General features: G+C 49.9%; 1 protein-coding gene across 32 annotated transcripts in view; it reads left to right on the top strand.

The window, feature by feature from the left end:
• Positions 1-22,868, top strand: part of TENM4 (teneurin transmembrane protein 4) — a 2,118,216-nt gene that overhangs the window by 1,918,980 nt on the left and 176,368 nt on the right. For 31 of the 32 annotated variants that reach the window (XM_051821885.2, XM_051821866.2, XM_051821785.2 and 28 more), the window contains 3 exons: positions 2,431-2,601; positions 10,012-10,226; positions 11,843-12,053. In XM_051821885.2, coding sequence (XP_051677845.2) covers positions 2,431-2,601; positions 10,012-10,226; positions 11,843-12,053 — 597 coding nt within the window. The remainder of the gene's footprint in view (positions 1-2,430; positions 2,602-10,011; positions 10,227-11,842; positions 12,054-22,868) is intronic. The other variant, XM_051821849.2, reaches the window with a different exon arrangement.

Raw genomic sequence — 22,868 nt, 5'->3', positions numbered from 1 at the left:
ATACATACATTAAAACAATGAGAAGGTAAGAGAAAATATGAGCTAATTCAGCCTTGGAAATTGCAGAATAGTCACTCCTTCCACGTAAGCAAGCTATTTTTTTTTATGATTGGCAGCTCTACGGAGGCCATGGGGAGCAAAGTAAAAGAGCCCCCCTAGTACCTGGTGCCTAAAAAGGTGCTCAGTGAATGTCACCTCCCACTGTCACCATTGCTATCAACGGCTTGAGTACAGATGTAGTTGTTAAAAAATACTGAGAACACGTGTGAGTACGTACAACTCGCCATGTGTTATCCCACTTAATGCAACCATCTGGAAATCTTTGCATTCCCATTCCTCAGATGAGAATCCTGCAAGCAGGAAGGGGCGGTTCAGATCCCAGGCCAGTCTTCTTGCCTGTGGCCTAGCGCAGCTCCCCTAGCGTGACTGTAACCACAGAGAGAGCAGAGGGTCAGTCCGGTAGCCGTTACCCGGGGCGCCCTCCTGGATAAATCCAGCCTGCGTGTGTCCCCTGCACCGCCTGCGTCTGGGGTTGAAGCCAGATGACGTGCTCCACAGGGCAGCCTCCTCGACAGAATTTTTCGTGGCCCCTCCAAACCAGCAGAGTGACACCTTCCGTAGACTGGGGTGGGGTAACATGACATCCTCTCCCACAGGAGCCTGTGTTGCTGCCTCCAAGAGTCTTAAGGGCCTTAGAAGCCGTTTGATGAGTAGGAGGGACGTCTCCCTGGGGCCCACCTGGGAAGGTACAGCTGTAGGGAGGCCGCATGGCCAAGAGGGGGTGCTGGACCCGCCGGGCACAGAGGCTGTTGGTGTGTGTTTTCAGGGTTTGAACAGTGTAGGATTCTAGTCTGGACTCTGCCACTCGTAAGCCACCTAGCCTTGCCTATGTGAATTATTCCTGTGGTGCCTTAGTTTCTTGATGTATAAAATGGGGTTACTTCTGCTCACTGTTTAGGATTGTCTGTGAGACCTTAAGGGAATTTTCACTTTTGATACTTTTGGCACAGCGGGCACTCAATCACTGACAGTTTATAATTGTCATCATTTAACCAATTCTCTGTGGGAGTCCAGGGACTCAAGTGCTTAATTCCCCCGTATGTGGGCATTCGGGGTCAGCATCCCAAAGGGGGTGAGTGTGCACTGTTGACAGTCCCCAAGGTGGAATCCCGAGGTGGGATTTAGACAAACGTTTTATCCAACGTCACAAACCTTTTTGGAAATGGGTTTCTAAGCTTTCTCAAGCATTATGCTTCTCCGAGGACAGAAGGTCTGTTTGGTGTCTCCTAGATTGTTGTACAAGACTACTTAGCAGTGGCTTCCTTAGAGAAATGTTTGTAAAACAAATGCACGCCATGTGGTACAAAGTGAAAATGTACAAGAGATACCGAGACGAGTAAATTCCTTCCTACCACTGACCCATAGCGTCTCCTTCATAGGACACAGCTGCTGGTAGGGGTGCCTTGCACACCTTCTGGGACCCTGGATACACACATAAGGATGTTTTTAACCAAAGAGAGTCAGATACTCTCTTCTGCATAGTCTAGTTTTCCTGCCTGAAAATCCATCAGGAGCCCCTCTCTGTGGTTCTCTGTAATCCTGTTTTGCGGCTGTAACTTGTTTATCATCTAGCCTCTCTTTAATGGACTGGAGTCTAATGTTTGGCCATTGCAAGCTGTGCTGCAGTAAGTAACCTTGTACATACATCATTTAGTACATGTGTGAGTATATCTGAAGGAGAAATTTCTAGAATTGGGAACTGACAGTCCCAGGGTATATTCTAAATAGCTGTTCATCAAATGCCAGCTTACGCTGGCACCGTCAAAGCAGGGGAGCACTTGCTGCCTGTCTCTGCCAATACAGCATATTTTCACCCCTTTATATCTTTGCCAAATTGTATGAGACAAGTAATACCTCTGTGTTTGCAATTCTTTCCCTACGCATGATGTCAAGAGTCTTTTCATGTGGTTAAGAGCTGTTGGTATTTCTTATACTGCACACTGTTCAGGTCCTTGCCTATTTTCCTCCCAAGTTACTGGACTTTGCTTATTATTCATAGAAGTTATTTTTGCATTAAGGACATTAACTTTGTGAGACAAATTGCCATTTCCCCCTTCTCGACTGCCATTTGTCTTTGAAACGGCCACGGCCTCCTCAGGCTCCCCGGTCCCTGCCCTTCTCCCAGCTCCACCAGACTGTGAGCCCCTCGAGGGCAGGGTCCAAGGTTCAGTCGTGTCTCTGCACCCCCAGCCCTACCCCCTGGCCTCCCCGTGCAGGGCCTGGCACAGCAGAAGCCCTCACTTGGGGACGGTTTGTTGAACTGAACAGGATGTCTGTGTTTCCCCACCCCACCCACTCTTCCCCTGTGGCTTGGGAGTTCCATTTCCCCCTCCAGCAGAAAAAGATGACTTTTCTCATTGCTCACCACAGCCATGCACCTGTTTGGCCTAAACTGGCACCTGCAGCCGATGGAGGGGCAGATGTATGAGATCACGGAGGATACAGCCAGCAGTTGGCCTGTGCCAACGGACGTCTCCCTATATCCCTCAGGGGGAACTGGCTTAGAGACCCCTGACAGGAAAGGCAAAGGAGCCACAGAAGGTAGGGTTGCTGCGTTGTGCGTGTCGTGAGTCCTCTGTGTCTGCCTTTGAACCAAGGAGACCTCCATCACGGGCGTCCCATGCCTGGCTCACAGCTCCATGCTCTGGCGCTTCCTCCATCCCGCCACACTCCTCGCTGGCTGCCAGTCCACCTGTGTCCTCATCGCAGATCTGTGTCACTGTGAGCTCCTGGGGGGCTCGGGCAGGGCTCATGGTGCTCAGCAGTGTTCCATCCCATGCCTCAGGGGAAGCACGTGGGCTTTCATGCTGCCGGGGTGGCCATCTTTGGGTGCGGTCAAGAGGAGCGCTTTTGGGGAAACCTTTTAAGGGAATGGACAAATGGGCATGGGAGTGGGGTGTGGTACAGGGCTGGGTGGTGTGTTCTGATGGAAATATCCAGGGACCCCTGTGGTCTAAGGGGGACGCCAGGTCTAGCATCTACCAATCGTGTGACCTTGAGCAAGTCACTTGGTTTCCCAGAGCTCCCTCCTCATCTGCAATGATAATGGTAATTATTAGCATTTGTGCATGTTCATTCACCAGGGCTTCTTGTCAAGAGGATTGCATTTCACATTTAATCCTCATAGAGATCTTGAGAGCTCAGTGTTAATTGTTTCTGCCCATTGTAAATGCAAAAACAAAGTATCACATTAAATAAGTGACTTGGCCAGAGCCACCCAGCCAGTCAGTGGTGGAATCTGGGGTATGAGCCCACATCTGTGAGTCCAGGGCTCTTGCTGTCTCCATAAGCTACACCACCAGACCTACGCTAGATGTGGATGTGAAATCCTACAGTATTGTGATACTCAGATGTTTCTCTATCAGAGATAGAACTGGCGGGGGCTGCATTTGGAGTTTACTACTCTGGGGTGGGACATCCAGAGACCCTTGTTATGAATTTCCTAGGAGGTTTTCTAACAGTCCATAAACATGTATTCCTTTACTATCCACCTAAAGTAGCATAACTCATAAAAACTGGCATTAGGAGAGATGTCTGTGCTAACAGGCCAGTCTGGTTGTCCTTCGAGGCAGTATGGCAGCCATCCTTTCTGCCTCTGCTGTGACCTGCTTTATCTTTCTGTTCCTGCAGTCTGCCTCCAACCTTCACTGCTTCCATATTCTCTCTCATCTTTTTGGAGTCATGGCTCCTGAACCTGTCTATCCTCTCAAAGATTTGCCTTCCAGCCATCAGTTTGGTTAATAGGGTGGCCTATGCTTGGCTGGAGTTTCTACTTATGACCTCTGAAACTCTCAACTAACTTTAAGGGATTTGAGAACTGGGGGCACTTCCACAAAACCAAACCTGAACCCCTACCCACTATTTTGAGGGGCAAAGCTAGTTCTCTCCTTTGCAAAGGTCTTAAGAGTTAAACTATTAAAAATGTATACTTTCCTTTCCCATAATAGGATAAGGAGGGATGTAGCATGAACAGGTCCAAGGAAAAGCTCAGGTTAGGAGTCAGGAGCCCTGAGTTCAAGTTCAGCTATTGCCCCTGAGCTATGGTGTGACCTTAAGCAAATCCTTTGAACAGACATTCAGAGTTTCATTCTCTCCTCTATAAAGGGAGGATGCTGAGCTTGCTTCTCTCTGAAGTGCATTCTAATTAGCAAGTTCTTCATGTGAAGTCAGTAACAGAATCATCATATGACTAACCCATGACTACAAAGTTTTTTTAATGTTGGCCCTGTCCATGGTCCTGCTTATGGCCTTGTGATGCCCACGTAAGATTATAGTGCCAGATGCCAGATGCTGTGGCTGAGTACCATAAAGTGAAGACTGCCTTCAGACCAGCCTGTCCAAACGCAGATCAAAATATGGTTAACCCTCAAGAAATTGATAAAGGGTCTCATTTAGTTAAAATGTCTTTTCTTCCTTCCATGATCTTTATCAGACATTCTTTCAATAGGAGTTGTATCTCTCTGAAATCTCCCACTCTAATGAAATTAGTTTGTGGGTTGCTTAGGTTTTGTTTAGTTTTTCCCAAGGAGCAGGAGGTACAGATAAGAGACAAAATAAAATTGCACTAGCTGATTGGTTTATTTTAATTGGAGTATTTTTGCTTAAAGGGATTATCTGTCATTACTGATGCAAATGGAAATCCTGTTTACAAACCCCTTAAATGCAATGCAGTGCAGGAAAGTGGTCAGCATCAAAAGCAATTACTGTGACGAAAAATGCCTCAGTCTGGAAAAATGGGACAAAGCTTCCTATAGTTTATGTGAGACTGCATCATTCTTCATTTTTTCTTTTTCTGCCCCTAGCCCTGGTCAAATCAGTGTCGTCCAAGTTTATGTTTCAAATTGCAATGCTAAAAACCCAGTTCCTTAGACATTCCTTAAGGGGAAAAGTCTTTCACCCTGATGTGAGCGCCTATTTTTTGGCCCTTCTGATCCCAAAATTCAAAGCCCCTGCTCCACAATGGCATTGTGGTATAGAAAGAGGCACAGTGCGCCTGTGGCAGACAGCTCAGGATTTAGCTCCTGACCTTTCCTTTTATTGGCTTCTGTTCATTCATATCAGTCATTCCCTCTCCTTTGGCCTTAATTTGCCCCTCAGTAGAACAAAAATGAGAATACCTATCCTATTAAAGCCTAGTGATGAAGAGGCACTCAATCAGTGTTAGCTCTCATCTCAGCCACTCAAATCCCAAACCTTTTCATATCAGTTATTAAAATCCCAGAAATCCAGGCTAATTAACATATACCCTCCCAGATCTTTGAATATTTTTGAAGGATCTATATTTTTTAATTCCACAAATTAAATGTATGATAATCCCCACATTGTAAATATCCACCCTGTCTTTGAGAAGATCATTCAACTGTAATTCATGCCATGTTTTTTAAGTGGCTGTAACCATTTCAGGATTGTTATGGGGCAGAAACCAAACACAGCAGCTTTTCAGCATAAAGCCACAAGAACTTGTGTTATGCATTAATGGCGAAGGGGAAAGAAGCATTGAATAAACAATCATTTCTGATGGTTGGATTGGTGGGCTAGGAAGAGCATTTTCTTTCTGCAGTGAAATCAAAATTGCCCATCAGTTTGAACCATGCAAATCACTGCACGCAGGCTCAGCTGGGCTCTCCAAAATGGAACAGCTTATTTTGATAACCAAATAAATTTCAAACAGTTGCTAAGGAAACTAAAGGATTCTTTGTGCAAGTTATTGCATTGAAGAGAACCAAAAAAGTGGAGGGAGGGGGAGAGTGTTAGTTGATGAGGAATTTAGAACCTATATAGACAGGTGTCGGTTCAGCCAAGTAACGGCTGTGATTGGGAAGCTCGTGGAATTTCAGTTCTTCCAAATCTTCCTTGTTTGAGCCATCAAATCATTTCAGCAATTTGCTGAGAGATTTTTTTTTATAGACATGATTGCATATTTTCACAGCATTGCTCTAGGGAGCTTAAATCTGTCTAGCTGTACAAAGAAGAGGACTGTTACCAGTGGAACCTTCCCTCTGAGATCTCATCATGCTGGCGGGGCCCCTGATTCTGAGCTAAGCTCTTTGTACTGCTTGGGAAGCCTCCGGGGACACCCATGGTGGTAATAGTGTTCTCCTCGTGATTGTCTCAAGGCCCTGGCTGTTGCCTTTAACTCTGGGAGAGCTCTTGGTAGGTTTCTAATTCATAAAAATGACCAACTTCATGCACCCTGGGATGCCAGGAAGTTCTTAAATGGGCCTCGTATATACTTGAATCGAGCCTTGATTTTTTTTTTCCCCCTGCTGAGGTTATGAATTCAACTGGGCTCTTGCTTTCTAAGAGGGTCAGTGCACCCTGCCACCAGCGAGAGTGTCTTTGTAGAGTTTTAATGAGTCATTCATCAGTTTAATCCTCTGAGAAGCCAAAGTCTAATAAATAAAGAAGAACCCCCAATGACTTCCTCCCAAAATGGCTCCTTAAGCATTATGAGCCTCCACTAGGTGTTGTGAGAATTAACTGAATTAATGAAGATGCCTGCCAGGGTAGTTGGAGCTCATTAAATGCTCATTAAATACTACTAGTAATTCTACTACTCGTAGTTCTACTACTTCCACCTTGGCTACTACTCATGCTACTAGTATTTATCATTATTTTCTAGAATGTAGGTAGAAATGAGAAGAATTCTATGCACAGGACTTTTCCCTTCCACCTCTACTGTGTCCCCTCTCTCGCTCCTCCACCATTGGTGGGACTTGCTTTCTAGTAAGATACTTACATCCTAGTGCTTCTGCTTGGTGCTCAAATATTACAAAGATTCTTAGAGGATCTGGAAGGAGGAAAGCAGTGAGGGTTTCTTTTTTTAAGATTTATTTATTAGGGGCGGTACTGTGGCATAGCAGGTAAAGCCACTGCCTGCAGTACCAGCATCCCATATGGGTGCCAGTTCTATTCCCGGCTGCTCCACTTCCAATCCAGCTCTCTGCTGTGGCCTGGGAAAGCAGTAGAAGATGGTCCAAGTCCCTGGGCCCCTGCACCCACATGGGAGACCCTGAGGAAGCTCCTGGCTTTGGATTGACGCAACTCTGGCCATTGCAGCCACTTGGGAAGTGAACCAGGGATGGAAACCACCACCCCCCTCCTTCTCTCTCTGTTTAATTCTGACTTTCAAATAAATAAATAAATCTTTATTTTTTTTTTTTTAAAAAAAAAAGGAGTCTGAATTATAGACAGAGAGGGAGAGGGGGAGAGAGAGAGATCCTCCATCTGCTGGTTCACTCCCCAAATGGCCAAAACAGCTGGAGATGGGCCAATTCAAAGTGAGGAGCCAGGATCTTCATCTGGATCTCCAAAGTGAGTGCAGGGGCCCAAATACTTGGGCCATCCTCCACTGCTTTCCCAGGCACATTAGCAAAGAGCTGGATGGGAAGTAGAGCAGCCAGGACTCGAACTGGTGCCCGTGGGGATTGCTGACACTGTACATAATGTCTTAACCTCCAGCACCACAGCACCGGCCCCAGGAGAGAGGGTTTCTAATAGGGAAGAAAGCAGGGAGCTGTTTCCGTCTGCCAGCCCTCAGCCCAGCCAATCTCCTGCTGCTTTCTCAAGAACCCAGTAAAGGTGATGGGCAGAGCATCCACAGGGGAAGAGCTGTTGACTCTTCTGCCTGCACAGCGCCCATCCCATCCCTGCGGTTGGTTCAGTGTGAGGACGCCTGGGGGCCAGAGGCCCTCACAGAGTCAGGTCCTGGTGGGGTACACCCTGGACCAGAACTCGCTATCACACCAAAGTTGATTTCCCTCTCCTAACAGACCCACTAGGGAAATACTAGAGAACCAGAAACGTCCCCACGGCCACCTCCTCGAGGATGAGTGCTCGCTCACTCCTGCTCCTGGGGCCTTCACCCTGGAAAGGGAGGCCTGGGCTTGGCCTCCAACCTGGAAGACTACAGAACTTGGCAGAGACCATTGCTGTCTGCCGAAACTCTGCTCACTGGAGGAGAAAATGGACTGAGCAGGCGTCTTCAGCAGCCTGCTAAAACCCAGAGCAGTTTTCCATTATTTCTTTCCAGCCATAGGAATTATCTGAATGCAGACAGTTCTCAAATCCCATCATCTCTGCCTCTTGCCTACTCACAAAGGAAACGAGTCCTTGGAATTAGCGGCACTGTGCTGCGTGCTTGGCGATGTCTAGGGGCCGAAGGTTTAAAATGCATACTGCTTTGGTTCCTACTCCCCTTAGTTCTCCTCCATGGTGGCGTTAGAAGCTGAGGGCATGCCTCATGTATTAGCAAAGGGCTTGGTAGTAGAAACCCACTGATCAAACAAGGAGACCAGGTACTTCTCACCCATCTTAATGCCTGTGAATTCGGCTCCTGTCTTTGAACTTTGTGACCCCCAGTATGGTGGTTCACGTGTCTCTGTTTCCAAGGTAAGAGTCTGGGGCACATTCCTCCCATCAAGGAATGAGATGCAAACTTCTTCCCATGCTAATGACAGAACACCAGTGGGACTTGTACTGATAGAGCGTGCATTTTAACTTTTTTTGTTGGCACATTTTTAATTAAAATAACATTTAACAGTTTGAGACTAAAAACCTGATGTTTCTGCCTAGGAGTTTATAAGGGAATGATAACATATGGAGAAGTTTAACATTTAAATTGAATTTTATTATTTAAAACAGTAAAATATTTTATGACTACAATGTCCTGCCAAGCTCCATTTCTGCATCAAATGTGCTTTGTAAGGAGTCTTACAAAACTAGAAAGGGGGAAAAAAAGACATTTTAATTTCTTATTCTCCAAATGCTTTTCATAAAAAGTCCCACAAATGTGTTTTCTTTACAAATGAATTCTTGTTCTCGAAAGGCTGTCTTCGATCATCTCAAAGGACAGAAAGGACCATGGAACCATGGAACCAAGCATCCGGGGTGGGTCCTGTGTCAGGACAAGCAAAGTACAGTCTGTTGATTTGGGCCTCTCCTATGCTAAGGGTGGCCTCCCAATGTCCCTGCAGTCTCCTGCTGCCTCCTCACTCCTCGGAAAGGCTGGGAAGGGAGTGGCAGGAAGCTGGGGTTCCTAGTGTGAGTGTTCGGTTACTAGGTAGAGCAAGCGTGCTAAGCAGCCTTCCTTCCTGACACACTTGTGGTGCCCACAGAAAGCCGTCACACTCCTGACTGGGAACAGAAATGGGCAAGAGACTTGACTCCTGATGCCCAGAGCGGATGCTGGGCACAGGGTTGGGGGCCTGGGTTGGAAGTCCTGGTGTGATGCAGACTCTGCGGACGACCTTGGGAGATTCTCTCACCTTGACCTGTAGTCGCACACAGATGGTGTCCACCCATCCAGAGACCAACAAGTGGTCTTCAGAACCATTCCACCCTCTTCTCCCTGTCTCCCAAACCATCTCCCTGCCCCCAAGCACAAGCCCCTCTTGGAATTCGATTTCCAATTCAAACCCGAAAGGGTGAACTTTTAAAATGCCTTACCCCACCCCAGTCGAGCTTCCCGTTGCTGGAGGAAGGGTTCTCAGTTGTGAATTTTCTAACAGCACCTTGCTTCCTCTTTCCTCTGTTTCACCATACAGCCTTTTACACACACACACATATGCACACACACACACACACACACACACAGAATCACAGCTACTCTCATGTAACTGCAAATGATTATTTTTAGGATCAAAATATATCTTCACATACTGTGGAATTATGCAGTACACAGATGGCCCTTAGGGAGGACCCACACTGCTTTGGAAGAATACATATTTTTAGCAGAACAATTGGAGCATCACTAGGGGGCAAAAAAATGTTCTGGACCTGGCCCTTCTCCCGCTCCCCTGGCTGTGAGGGGGTGGGGGTGCAGGGAGCTGGCAGCAGAGCCTCGTGGAGGAGTGAGGCTGGGCAGGGCCTGGGCATGCAGGTGCTCTGGGCCCTGGATTCCCACATGGCTAACACCACTGCCTTTGTCTTCCCCTCCCTGTGTCTTGCCAGGGAAGCCCAGTAGCTCCTTTCCAGAGGACAGTTTCATAGACTCTGGAGAGATCGACGTGGGGAGACGAGCGTCCCAGAAGATTCCTCCTGGCACTTTCTGGAGGTCTCAGGTGTTCATAGACCACCCCGTGCACCTGAAATTCAACGTGTCCCTGGGAAAGGCGGCTCTGGTCGGCATTTACGGCAGGAAAGGCCTCCCTCCTTCACACACGCAGGTGAGCAGAGCCCCACGTGCCCGTCGGTCCCACCTCAAATCATCACCCCTCGTCCGGACGCCCAGCCTGGATCCTTGAGCCTGAGGGGAGTTGGGAATTTCATGTGTTTCATAGCCCGTCAGCCTTTGCCCCTCTCGGACCCTGCCTGTCGGAGAAGAAAAGTTAAATCCACGGGGCTTCTCAAAGGGAAGGCATTCGGTGAAACTTCCAATAGCCTTTCTGCTATCACCCGCTCTCCTAAGTTAAATTACCCAAGAAATGCGATCGGGAGAGGGGAAAAAAAAAACCCTCATGTGCTTTGGAGTCAGACAGAGCTGAATTTGAATTCTCATGTTATCAGCTGTGTAACCTTGGGCCCATGACTGATCCTCTCGGAGCAGGTTTCCTCATCTATAAAATGGTGATAACAGCACCCACTCTGGCAGGGCTGTTGTGAAGAACAACAAATAACATTTATAAGGCAGCTAGTGCAGGGCCTGGCTGAGAATAGATGTGATTTCCCGAGTCTCTTGAATTCCTTCTCGCCTGCAGGATTACACATTTACCAAGACACATGCACACCAGAAACCCTGCAGAAAACTTGGCCAGGACGGCTGACATGCCACCAGTCGTGGTTGGGTGAGGAGGGAGAGTGGCACAAGGCCTTCCTAGCTCTGAAATAGAGTAATACAAGCCCTTAGCATCCGTCTGGCATACCCAGGTCAAGTGCAGTCTTCCCTGCCCCATAGTTATTGATGGTTTGCAGCTCAAGGCTTAACAGACACATTTACCAAAGATGGAGCCACAGAACCACAGAGGGAGCCCAAGCCTTGGTGACTTGGCAGAGGTGCCACACCCAGCCCTGGATTTCAGATTTCTGGAAGGTTTTAATTGAAATAGAAGCAGTATCTGCCTTTTGTTTGTTTGTTTTTTAAATCTAGACAGATAACTACTCAGTTTGCTTGCTCTTCAGCCAGTAAGACTTAACCGCCTACCTGTTGTTAACAGTGGGCGCTGGTTCCTCTGGACTGTCACGCTTGCAGGCCCAGATTGTATTTGAAACGGTCTGCAATTATCGACAGAGTTCTGAGCTAATCCAGTGTAGTTCCCCTAAAATTGTTCCTTGAAACTTGAGCATTTAAGAAAAGCCCATTGGAAAAACAGATAAAAATGAACTTTCCATTTGCACAGGGCTGATGTTCAAATCACCTCCAGAGATCCAGCCCCTGTCCTGGGAACCCCTCCCCTCCCGTCTGCCCAGATGCCCATCACTGCTTGCCCGGGATTCAGATAGTCGTGCAGAGGCTGGGTCTCTGCTCATAGACCCCACGGTGACTGAGCATGGTTGTCCTGGTGCAAACTCGGCCAGGGAACAGTCACCCACACAACACAATTGAAACAAAGCTGAGACACACAAACGCGTTCACTGAGCACAGCACCCTCAGAGGAGAGTCAGGAGACTGGGAACAAAACGGGCTCTAGGAGAAGGCAGGGTCCGTTAGCAGCCTCCGCGGCTTCAGCTGCTCTGTCTCTGCTTCCTGGATCCTCCATGGCGAAGCCTGGAGAGGGAACTGGGGCGGGAGCAGGGCTGATGCTCATCATGTCCTCCCCCCTCCCTCTTTCTCTCTCTGCTATAGTTTGACTTTGTGGAGCTGCTGGATGGCAGGAGGCTGCTGACCCAGGAGGCACGGAGCCTGGAGGGACCCCAGCGCCAGTCTCGGGGTGTGGTGCCCCCATCCAGCCACGAGACCGGCTTCATCCAGTACTTGGATTCGGGAATCTGGCACTTGGCGTTTTACAACGACGGGAAGGAGTCTGAAGTGGTGTCCTTTCTCACCACTGCCATTGGTATGAGCTCTACCCTCTGGGTCTCTTGGGGCTGGGGGAGGCTTGGGACCATTGGGGGCTGATGCCTACTAGGGAATGTGTCTTGCCTGGAGGGCTGGGTGCCAGCTGGAGTCCAGTGGGAGGCTGTCCTCACTGGGCTTGCTGGACAGGGAAGACACATGGGGTACAGAGGAGGGAGTGACAGGCGGGGCTGGCATGGGAGCCCAGGGGACCAATAGTTGCATTGGGCAGGACTGACCACATGAGACAGGACTCCCAACGACCAGCCACACAGGCAGCATCTGTCTTAAGGCTCTTGGCTGCCACCTGCTTGTCTCGACAGCCTCACTTGGTTCAGCTCACTCATTGTTGGTGCCTCTGCTTTGGATTTTGATTTGGGCTTTTGTTTGTGTTGTTCTGTTTTGGGAGCCAACAACCCCTGGCAGGGGTGATGAAAGGAGATGAAGATCTGAAGGGAGGCTGGCGCCAGCCCTGCAGAGAGCTACGGGGGCAGTGCAGTTATAGTAGGGGATGTCCTGTTCACAGACAAGGCACATCCTGACGTGAGAATTGGGTCTTAACAGCTTAAGGTACCCCTCACAGCAGAAAGAGGGACTAGGGCCCAGTGCACCTCGGAAGCCAGTGGCCATCTCCGTAACCTCATCACCCCACTTGGAAGAATTTCTCTTCCTTGCCAACACATTACGTAGAGTCTGTGTCCTGCTCCAGGATGTGATGGGCGTGGTGGTGCAGGTCAGAGACGTTCTAGATTACACCAGAAACACTACAACACAGCCTGGCAAAAGCTTCCCTTACAGGAAAATAACTTACAGAAAAAAAGAACTCCATTACCCAGGATGCTGGGGTGGGCTCATGGGAAAGTTCTGGGTGTTGTAGCGTTCACCTTGAAACTCTGTCTCCGTCCTTGGCTGGGAGGGCCTCTGACGTGCAAAACCCGAGTCTCATGGAAACCTCTGAAGCTGGTGCTAGATTTCCAAACCTCAGGAAGGCTGTGGTTCTTCCTTGGAAACAGCAGTCGTTACTTTCTGGCTACCTTCCTCTTATTTGCAACTTTGCCCTCAATGTTGAGTCAGAGGCTATTTTCCCATTACATGTGGGTCCCGATTAATGAGCTCCCACTCTGAATGCTGCCCAGTATTCTACCCTCCTGGCCGAGTGAAGGAGGTGGCAGCCACTGGACTGGCTCCTGCTGTCGGAGCTACCCATATGAGCCTCTGCTCTCCAGGTATCGGAAGAACAGGGACTCAGCGCTCATCCTGGCCCTGATGGGTGGTGACTTCCACCCCCACCATCTTGCTGTGACGTGTGGTGGACAGCATGCCCCATTGTGAATCTCTCCCGCCACCTGAGGTCCTGCCCTTGCATCATTCACTTAAGCTTTCCAACTTTTTGTTTCTGAAGATTCTGGAATTTGGGGCTGCTGCTTCCTGGGTATGGTCATGTAGAGGCTGGGGCATAGACCAGCTCCCTGGCACTGGGGGCTCAAGGAGACTGGCATTCTGCAGGGTTGGTGCAGGCATCCTTTCTCTCTGGACACAGCGAGGACATAACCACCAAGTTGGTGGTGGTGCCCGAGTTACAGCCTCATGGTCCCATAGTCTCTTTGCTCTCAGGCAACTCCCCAGGAATATGGCACTTACACAGAAGCACTTTCACAGTCGGCATTTCTTTTAATGACTGAGTATAAATAAGAAAAGGTGTTAGTATGACCCCCAAAGAAAGATACTTTTATTTAGGATATGCATCTTGGAGAAATAAAACAAAGGTCTACAGTAAGGTCCCTTGGCCAATTCGTGGCTTGTCAGAGCTTGCTGACCTGTTTTGTCATAACTGGGGAGATGGTCTTGCTCTTCCCTCCAGCTCCTCTGCTCTCTCCAAATGATGAAACCTGGCTTCACTTCGTCTTAACCCTATAGTGTTTTTTTGTAAGCAAGACAGAGAGAGAAAAACAGAGAAATCTTCCATCTGCCAGTTCATTTCCCAGATTCTTACAACAACCAGGGCTGGGCTAGGCTGGAACCCCATCTGGGTCTCCCAAGTGAGTGACAGAACTCAAGTACTTGGGCCAGAACCAGCTGCCTCCCAGGCTCTGCGCTGCCAGGAAACTGGATTGGAAGCAGAGTGGGATCTCAAACCCAGATCGCCTCCTGTGCGTCCTTACCGCTGAGCCAGATGCCTGTTTTGGCACATATAGGCTGTGCTGTGCTGCTCAGCTTTTAAAGTGCTCATGACCCACCCAGGGGTCTTGGTAAAATGCAGATCCTGCTTCAGCAGGTCTAAATGGACCCAAGTATCTGTACCAGTGACACTGATGTAGCAAGAAGTTAGAGCACTTTGTGGATGCTCCCAAACACTGTTGAACAAAGGAATCGCTCGAGAGGTTGGGTCAGTCAGCATCCAGGTCCCTGAATTTCTCTAGAAATTCTGACTCAGTGGCCTGAAGCAGAGACTAGGAACTCTTGATTCTGATGTTGTGTTGTCCAAGCTTGGAAAACCAGCACCCCATGAGAACCATATTCCATTCCTGCCTTCCCTTACTGTCCCATTTGGCTCTGTGATGGTGGAAAGATACGTCACCTTTCCAAGCCTCATTATTCTGGCCTGGAAAATGGAGGAATAATAGCACTTTGCAGTCCCCATTATGAAGATCAGAGACAGGGGTATTAAGGGCCTAGTACAGGGTTTGGTCACCAGCAGCACTGGACAACTAGAAGGCATTCATGTTCTCTCCCATCCTCCTCCCTCCTCCACCTCCACCTCTTCCACCTCCACCTCCTTCCACATTCCTCTGGCTGCCTTTCTGACCTGTCTGTCTCCCTTCAAGCTGTGGTGATTGTTTAATGAATATTGGTTTTTTTCCCTCTAATACAAAAACAGACCAATTCTGAAGTTGCTATTAATCCCTCTTTCCCCAAGGGTCCCTGGCGTTGAGTCTTAGCTGTCTGTGATCGTTACCTGTGAGCTGTGAGCTGTAATTTGTCTTGGCAGGTTAATTAAAAGTTTAGGTCTTGTTTTAGTGAAGTCATTAGGGTCCCAGTATACAATTGTAACTCTTGGGTTTGCTTAACACAGCAATTGGAATATGACCCTCCCTCTGTTACATGGCAGAGTACAGATCTAGAATTTAAGAAGATCTGAGATGTCAGAATCCCGAGTATTTATGTCTGTTTGTAATTAAGTAACAGGAGAAATAATTGTGTTTAATTTAACAAATGGCTATATTGTGTACATTTTTTTGCTTTTCCCTCCATTTAATGCAATCCAGCTGATGACTTTAAATTAAACGAGTTTATCTTTGCCGTGAAAAAAATCTGAAAGCACTTTACAATCTGTATACACAGATGTGTCCACACAGAGACCTGATGTTGACAGAGCTCCCATGACCACATCCCCCCATCACACACACACACACACAAGCACGCATGTGCACGCGCACACAGTCTCACCACCAGAACTACACACCTTTGAGAAGAAAACATGGTAGCTCTTTTTGGAGATAACCATCGTCTCCCCTAACATGTGGACATGCAGAATCTGAGGGTCCTGTGTCTGCTCCTGGCTACACTAGGGAGCTGGGTAGCCCTGTTGACCCCAGGAACTGAATGAAGTTGGACAGGGCTGGGATTTTTTTTCTACCAAGGGCCATTTGGACATTTGCAACAGCATTTGTGGGCCAAAATTATCAACTTAAAAATTAGCCTGCTTTAGAGAGTTATTGGATTTTGAGGTCCATCTGCAGTGGCCTTGGCAGGACCAGACCAGATGATTTTGTGGGGATGATAGGGCCCACGGGTCAGACATTCCCCACCCCTAAAGTAGAGGGATGTACCACTGGATGAAATACAACTTACCCATTGCAGTTTTAAGGATTTCCACAATACTACTGAAGGCTTGCAGTAACTCCATGAGTTGATAATTTATATTTCTATGACCACACTCCTACTGGAGACAGGAAATTGAGGTTCAGGGATATTGAAAGAAAAACTGGGATGGGAATTTCGCTCCGTTTGACTCCAAAGCCTGTGCTGTTCCTTTTTCACAGTTTGCTTCCTGCTCAGGATCAGGCTTTGTTTTCTGGTAATACACTCCTTTTTCCCATCTGTTGACTCATTCAACAAACATTTAAACAACACACACTGTGTGTTGGGAAACCCGCTTAGCTCTCTTCTGTGTGCAATTCAACCCTCAAAAGAGCCTTAGACAATAGATTATTTTGATCTCAGCTTTGCAGATGAAGAAATGGAGGCTCAGGGAGGGAGTTTCACTGTCTTGCCCAAACTTAAGGGCAAAGCCAGGGTGGAAGCTTGGACTCCGAGTTCCATGCTTTCCCACTACACCATGCTCTCACTGTTTGTCAGGTTACTCCTGAATGTTTTATTCTCCTTTGTAGTGTATGGCATACAATCTCTCTCTTGTAACTTACTCCCAGTTGTAAGTAACCATTTTGTATCTACCCAGGAAGTTTTATTTGGAAGTCCTTAGAAAGATCATGAAGAAAATCTCTCAGCATCTAAAACTTTAAAGATAAAAAACTTGGTATGCATTGCTTGCAACCCCAGCGCCCAACAAGATACTGGTGCAGTGTTTGGGGTCTCGGGGTAGCATCTCGCCTTTTCGTTTTGGCTGATGCTGACACACAACTTGACATTGTGACAGTGTGAGCCAGGCTGGAACACAATGGAAGTGCCCAGCAATGGATCTGGAAACCTAGAGAAAAGCATTGCAAATCATTAGGAGAAAACAGAGAGCTGGGGGATTTTTATGAGAAACGTGCTGTGGTCTTCCTGGCGCTGATTAAAAAGGAGAGCCCTTTTGTTGCTGCCCCGGCAGCCGCTGGAAATCAATCTGTTCTATGTCCAGGAACTTGATGCAGGGGTCATACCTTCCTTCTTCCCTTGCTCCCATTAGCCACAAGAACCACATCCCTGCCGTCTTCCCAGCTGGGGGTTCAGAGGTGTGACATGGTGACTGGCAAAAGTAGCTCACGGCTAGATTAAGGGAGAGTGAGGATTCATAGAGCAAGTGCTTCCTAGCAGGGAAGCTGGAGTGGAACCAGAGCAGGATCTCGAACCTGGACCCTCTGACACGGATGCAGGTGTCTTAACCCCTGAGCCTAAACCCGCCCCGCTAAGGTCGTTTGGCACATCCTGGCTCAGCCGTGGGAGTTGTGAGCGCTGGAAGGAGGGGAGGGGAGAGCTCTCTGAAGGAAGCCCCATTGGCTCTGACCTCCCCCACCTTGCAGGGCGGGTGGGATTTTCACCTGGGAAGAAGCAAGCTGGGAGAGCAGGACTTAGGGAGATCACTCCAGGTAGTGAGAACAGCATGAGCAAACAGGAGGGAGGCAGAAGGTGCAGAGCTGGTGTGGGGAGCCAACAGTTCCCTTGACCAGAGAGTAGGGGCCCCGAAGGGGAGGCGTTAGCTGGGAGAACCAGGAGTGCCTCCCGCGGCGCCATGGCAGCCTCGTGAACACGGGGCACTGTGGGGAGGGCTGTGGGGTTCGACCTAAGAGGCCCGGGACAAGAGCTCGCTCATTATTGACTGGGCTTGCGTTTCGTGCTTTCATGAGAGGAACACGAAGTGGGGAGCGGAGGCAGGAGGGGCAGAGGACTTGTTCCGCAGTGCTGGTGGGGTGTTTCGTGGCCTTGTCTGCAATCCAGTCCTCGTTTTTCCCTGCTGCTCAGACACCTTCATCTCAGTTTCCAGCTTCCAAGATTGGTGAGAATTGGGCCCATCAGGACTGCCCATAGACCGCTGCCCCTGCTGTTTCCCGCCCTTGCTTGGGTGCTGTCCTCGGGGTGCCCCTGCAGAGATCTGTGCCCTGGCATTAGCAGTGCACACTGTAAATAGCGTAGAAACCCGCACTGCCCCCAAGAAGAAGCGAAGGAAAGGGGTTGCGGAGCTTGAGGACCCCTGCCCACATCCTCACCGCCTCTGAATTTAACTGTAAGAAATGCGGCAAAGAGGAAGCAGGGGCTCTTGGTAACGAATTAACCTTCTTGTAAATGACATTGGTGACACTCTGTGAGATTCCTAATGGAAACACGTCTTTGGGAAAGTGCCCTGTGAACTCACCACATTCTGATACAGGGCTTCATTCAGAGTAATCTCGTGTGGGCTGAGAGAAGGCTCAAGTCAGCACACCGGAGGCAGACTGTGGCCAGCAACCTGTTCTAGGAGGACAGGACAGCAAGGAACACGGGAGCCCAGCCCTGCCAGCGGCTGTGGGTACTCACAGAAGGGCGGGTTGCCCTCTGCTGCCTCCCCTCTCCCACTCCCACCACCACCCCTGCTGTCTCTGGCATCTTAGCTGCGACTGCTGAACCTTTTGAATTCTGTCTACCTGGAACTTCATGGGCAAGAAAGAAGGCAAAGTAGTTCAAGGCCACCACGTGGGGCAAGCAATCAAGCTCTTCTTTTTGTAGGAAATACTTGGGAGATGTGTTTGGTGTGCACACAGGCCTAGCCCCTTTCAGAGAGCGTTGGGCGTCCCTGCGCACATTCTCAGCCCACGGCGCGTCCATCCGTGGCCAGGACAGCTGCTCACAGTGGTATGAGAGGCCAGGCTCTTTCTGCCCTGTGCTCTGCCTACCTTGCCCCAGGCTGTTGTTTCCACGCCTGCTGCCTCATGTCCCTACAATGGCTGCTGCACCTCCAGGACGCACGTCTGCTGTCTCAGGTAGGAAAAAGCAGAAAGGGGAAGGAATCACAGCTCACATTTCTTTGGCAGAGCCGTGTCTCCTGGACACTAGGAGCGATGAGGACGTCTGAGGAAGTGAGTACTTCTAGCTCGCCACATTGGCACTCTGAGCAACAGGAAGAGGGGACCTGAACGTGAGGCGGGCAACCAGCAGGGGCTGCGCGGGCCTCAGCGGGTCTGGTGCCAACTGCGAGATCCTCCTCTGTGTGTGTGACCCGGCCAGCCCGGAGGCAGACCTGCTGCCTGCCTTTGCGGTTCTCACGAGCCAGTGAGCGAGTGAAAACGAAGCTGAGCAAAAGGAGAGGCTGCCCAGGTAGCTGAGGAGGAGGGCACACGGCTTGGTTCTGTCTCCTTGCGTCACCCAGGGAGCCGAGGCCTTTTTTCATTACGCCTGGGATTGAAGAAGCAAATCGAGAGCTGTGGGCACAGGCGGGCAGGCCAGCCTCGCGCTGCATCTGATCACGTACTCATTCATTCAGCCAGGCATTCGGTGTCAGTGCCGTATACAACCATGATGCTTCCTGGCCGGCACCGCGGCTCACTAGGCTAATCCTCCACCTTGCGGCACCGGCACACTGGGTTCTAGTCCCGGTCGGGGCGCCGGATTCTGTCCCGGTTGCCCCTCTTCCAGGCCAGCTCTCTGCTGTGGCCCGGGAAGGCAGTGGAGGACGGCCCAAGTGCTTGGGCCCTGCACCCCATGGGAGACCAGGAGAAGCACCTGGCTCCTGCCATCGGATCAGCGCAGTGCGCCGGCCGCAGCAGCCATTGAAGGGTGAACCAATGCTAAAGGAAGACTTTTCTCTCTGTCTCTCCCTCTCTCACTTTCCACTCTGCCTGCCAAAAAAAAAAAAAAAAAAAAAAAACAAAAAAACAAAAAAAAAAAAACATGATGCTTCCTGCCCCTGTTGTGTGTGCGGATGTGTTTGAGGCAGAATCTCCGGCGTTAGTGCTATCATCAAAGACATGGAATCATAAATGGTGTACATAACACTCTAGTAGAGAAAAAAGCCACAGACAGGAGGTCCAACTTGGACCGCTGGGGCAGGAGCTGGAGCAGAAGCTCCCATACAGGTTTGCAGGAAGAGTGTCCAGGCAGAAGGAAGAATATAAGGAGAGGAGTGACCTGGGACCGTCATGTTGTGGAGTGGTGATGAAAGGGCTGGCGCCGCGGTAGCCGGGAGCCAACCTGTGCAGGGCCTTCAAGTGGTATGCGAAGAGCTTTCTCCCTTTCTGCTTTTGTCTGAGGGGCGCAGGAAGCCATCACTGGACTTTGGGTCACTTAATCTGCTGTGTGTATTTCAAAGTTTCCTCTCTGTGAGAGCTGGGAAATCAGTTAGGAGGTTCTTAAACTATAGTCCAGGGCAGGCAGAGGCGGGTCCCGGGCCAGAATGGGGGCCTTGGACATGGAGGTGAATCCAGCTGAATACTGACCCTGGGGGACTCCTGGCCACGCCCCAGGGTTACCGTGACATTTCCTAGAGGAAGAGACTCAAACAGGAGGAGGGAAGGGGGGAGGAATGAAGACGTGCAGCTGGCAGAGGGGGTTGAGCGTCAGAGAGCCAGGCGGCCGGAACTGGAGAAAATAAGCTGGGAGGCTCAGTGGAAAGGGTCCAGGTGCCCTGGGACACCCCCACTGCAGTTTTTCTCGGTCTTTCTCTTCCCACAGCCACTGTGGGCCTGCCTTACACGGTAGTTTGCGCCCTTGTCACGGGGAGCTGCAGCATGCAGGCAGACGTCTCCCCAGAGCTTTGGCTCATCTCTCTCAGTTTCAGAGACGAGAGAACTGAGGTTCAGAGAAGTTCACGACTCATCCAGGGTCCCGTTGCCACCTGTGGCAGAGCCAGACCTCCCCCCACTGCAGTGTGTTGTCTGAGGCAATACTGGGACTGTCCCGAGTACCTGGCTGGCTCCCAGCCAACTGGAGGCTTAGATGACACAGGTAAGGGATGGAGGCACAGAGACAGCATCACTGGCCAAGTATCCTGAGTGGGAAGGAGCAGAGTTAGGATGGCCGGGCAAAGCACGAGATCTTTCTCGTAGGCCTCGGTGATCAGTGACATCCACGTGCGTCCTTCTGCACTGTCTGAGGTTCACACAGGCAGAGGGGGGCTTGTGGCTCGCGGCCTTCGTGCCCCTCAGCTCACAGTGTGCGGGCAGTGTGCCTGCTGCCACACCACACAGGACTCCTGTGCCCTGGTCCGAGGAATGTCTCTGACCTGCCCAAGGGACCCCTGCTCCCCCTCCCCCTCTGCTCCTCATGGTGGAGGTTTGTCGCTCCCCCTCTTCGTGGAGGAACGACACAGGACCCTGCGCTGTTCTTTTGTCTGCTCGGCCCTCCCCGGGTTTGCTGCTGGTTCTTCCCGGGTTGGCTACTATCCCTTCCACCTCCGTGGAAGGGCGGTTCCCCCTGCCACATTCCCCACTTCCGCAGGGGAGCGGCACACCGCCGGCCGGCTCTCTCGGGGGCTGCACAGGTGTTCCCCTTAGGTGTTCCCCTTAGATGTTCCTGGTGCATGCCGTCTCTCTCCTCCTTTATAGTCCTCCTCTGCCAATCCCAACTCGGCTGCCCACACGCCGAGTACGCTGCTCTCCTCCAATCAGGAGCAAGTCCTACAGTTTATTGGCTGAACTGGAGGCAGCTGTGTAGAAGCTGTTTTCTTCTCTCCCGGCGCCATATTGTGGGAGAGCAGATGCATAGAATAAGTCTTAATTCCAGTAACTTAGTCTAGTCCGGGTTGCTCCCCACAGAGGTTCACTGCCTGGCCTCCTGTTTTGTAACGCCTTTGGGGAGTGGCCCGGCTGAGTGAGTGCGAATCACAACTGGCATTGGCGGTGGTGGCAGAGCGTTGAGGTTGTCAGAGGCAGGAGTGCAGTGGGGCCAGAGTGGCAGGAGGGTCCTGGGAAAGGACAAAGACCTGTTGTGAGTTGGCTTTATTTATTTAAAAGGAAGAGTGAGAAAGAGAGAGATTGATTGATTGATTGATTGTCCGTCTGCTGATTCACTTGCCCAGTACCCACAACAGTAGGAGCTGGGCCAGGCCAAAACTGGGAGCAGGAACTCCATCTGGGCCTCCCACATGGGTGGCAGGAACCCAAGTACTGGAGACGTTATCTGCTGCCCCCCAGGTGCATTAGCAGGAATCTGCCTCAGAAGTGGAGGTGGGACTTGATGCCAGCAGCTTATCCCACTGCACCAGTGCCCACCCCAGGACAAAGATTCTGGCATCGGACCTGGGTTTGAAGTCTAAGAGTTGAGTTGACTTGTGGGATTTTGGATAAGTCTCAGCCTCATCTAACTCACCTGTAATTAAGAATCAAACCTATTTAAAGAGTCTGCGAGTGATGGAAAAGCCTGATTCAAGATGGGTAGTCCACGTGTTCTAAATGTCTCTCAGTTACTCAACATTTGCTGAACATTTGCTTTGCTACGTGCTGGTGGTTGAGCAGTGAATAAAACAGGAGCCTTGCCCCCGCAGAGCCAACTGGGAGAGCTGACCCTTCCCTAAATAATTCCCATTTGCTGTGGTGTGCACCCACCCTCTGCCAGTAATATAGGAGAAAGTACAGAGGACTTCTTGCAGAGGACACACCTAGGGACTGGAACATAGCGTGCAAATATTGTTAGCCACCTAGGCTAGACCTAAAGTTGGAATCCAGGAAGGAAATACGGTCGCCCTCCTTGAGCTGTGAGGAGTACACCCTGGTGGATGCCTGGACCTGCAAATTGCCCTGAAACCCTGGTTGTATTGTATCTTTCCTTATACACACACGCACACAGACCTGTGATAAAGTTTCAGTTAGCACAGTAAGACATTAACAACAATAACTTGCACGTTGAACACTTACAAGTATAGTGTACTAAAACCACAGATAAGGAAGGACTAGCACATATGGAAAGAGTCACTACAGCAAAGGGAAAGAAACCAAGTGCATTAGCTTGGTAAGGCTGCCTCACCAAGCTTAACAAACTTGAACTACAGTCTGCAGACCGGCGGATTTGAATCTGTGTCTCAGAGTCCTGGAGGTTACCCATCCAAGGTTGGTCGCTGGCAGAGTCAGGTTCCTGTCTTGCGGACGGCTGCCCTATTGCCCTGTGCTCACGCAGGTCTTTCACTGAC

This window comes from Oryctolagus cuniculus, chromosome 1, assembly GCF_964237555.1.
Source record: "Oryctolagus cuniculus chromosome 1, mOryCun1.1, whole genome shotgun sequence".
In the NCBI taxonomy this organism is placed as follows: domain Eukaryota; kingdom Metazoa; phylum Chordata; class Mammalia; order Lagomorpha; family Leporidae; genus Oryctolagus; species Oryctolagus cuniculus.
The sequence above is the reverse complement of the archived record's forward strand: the minus strand, read 5'-3'. Positions and strand labels throughout refer to the sequence as shown.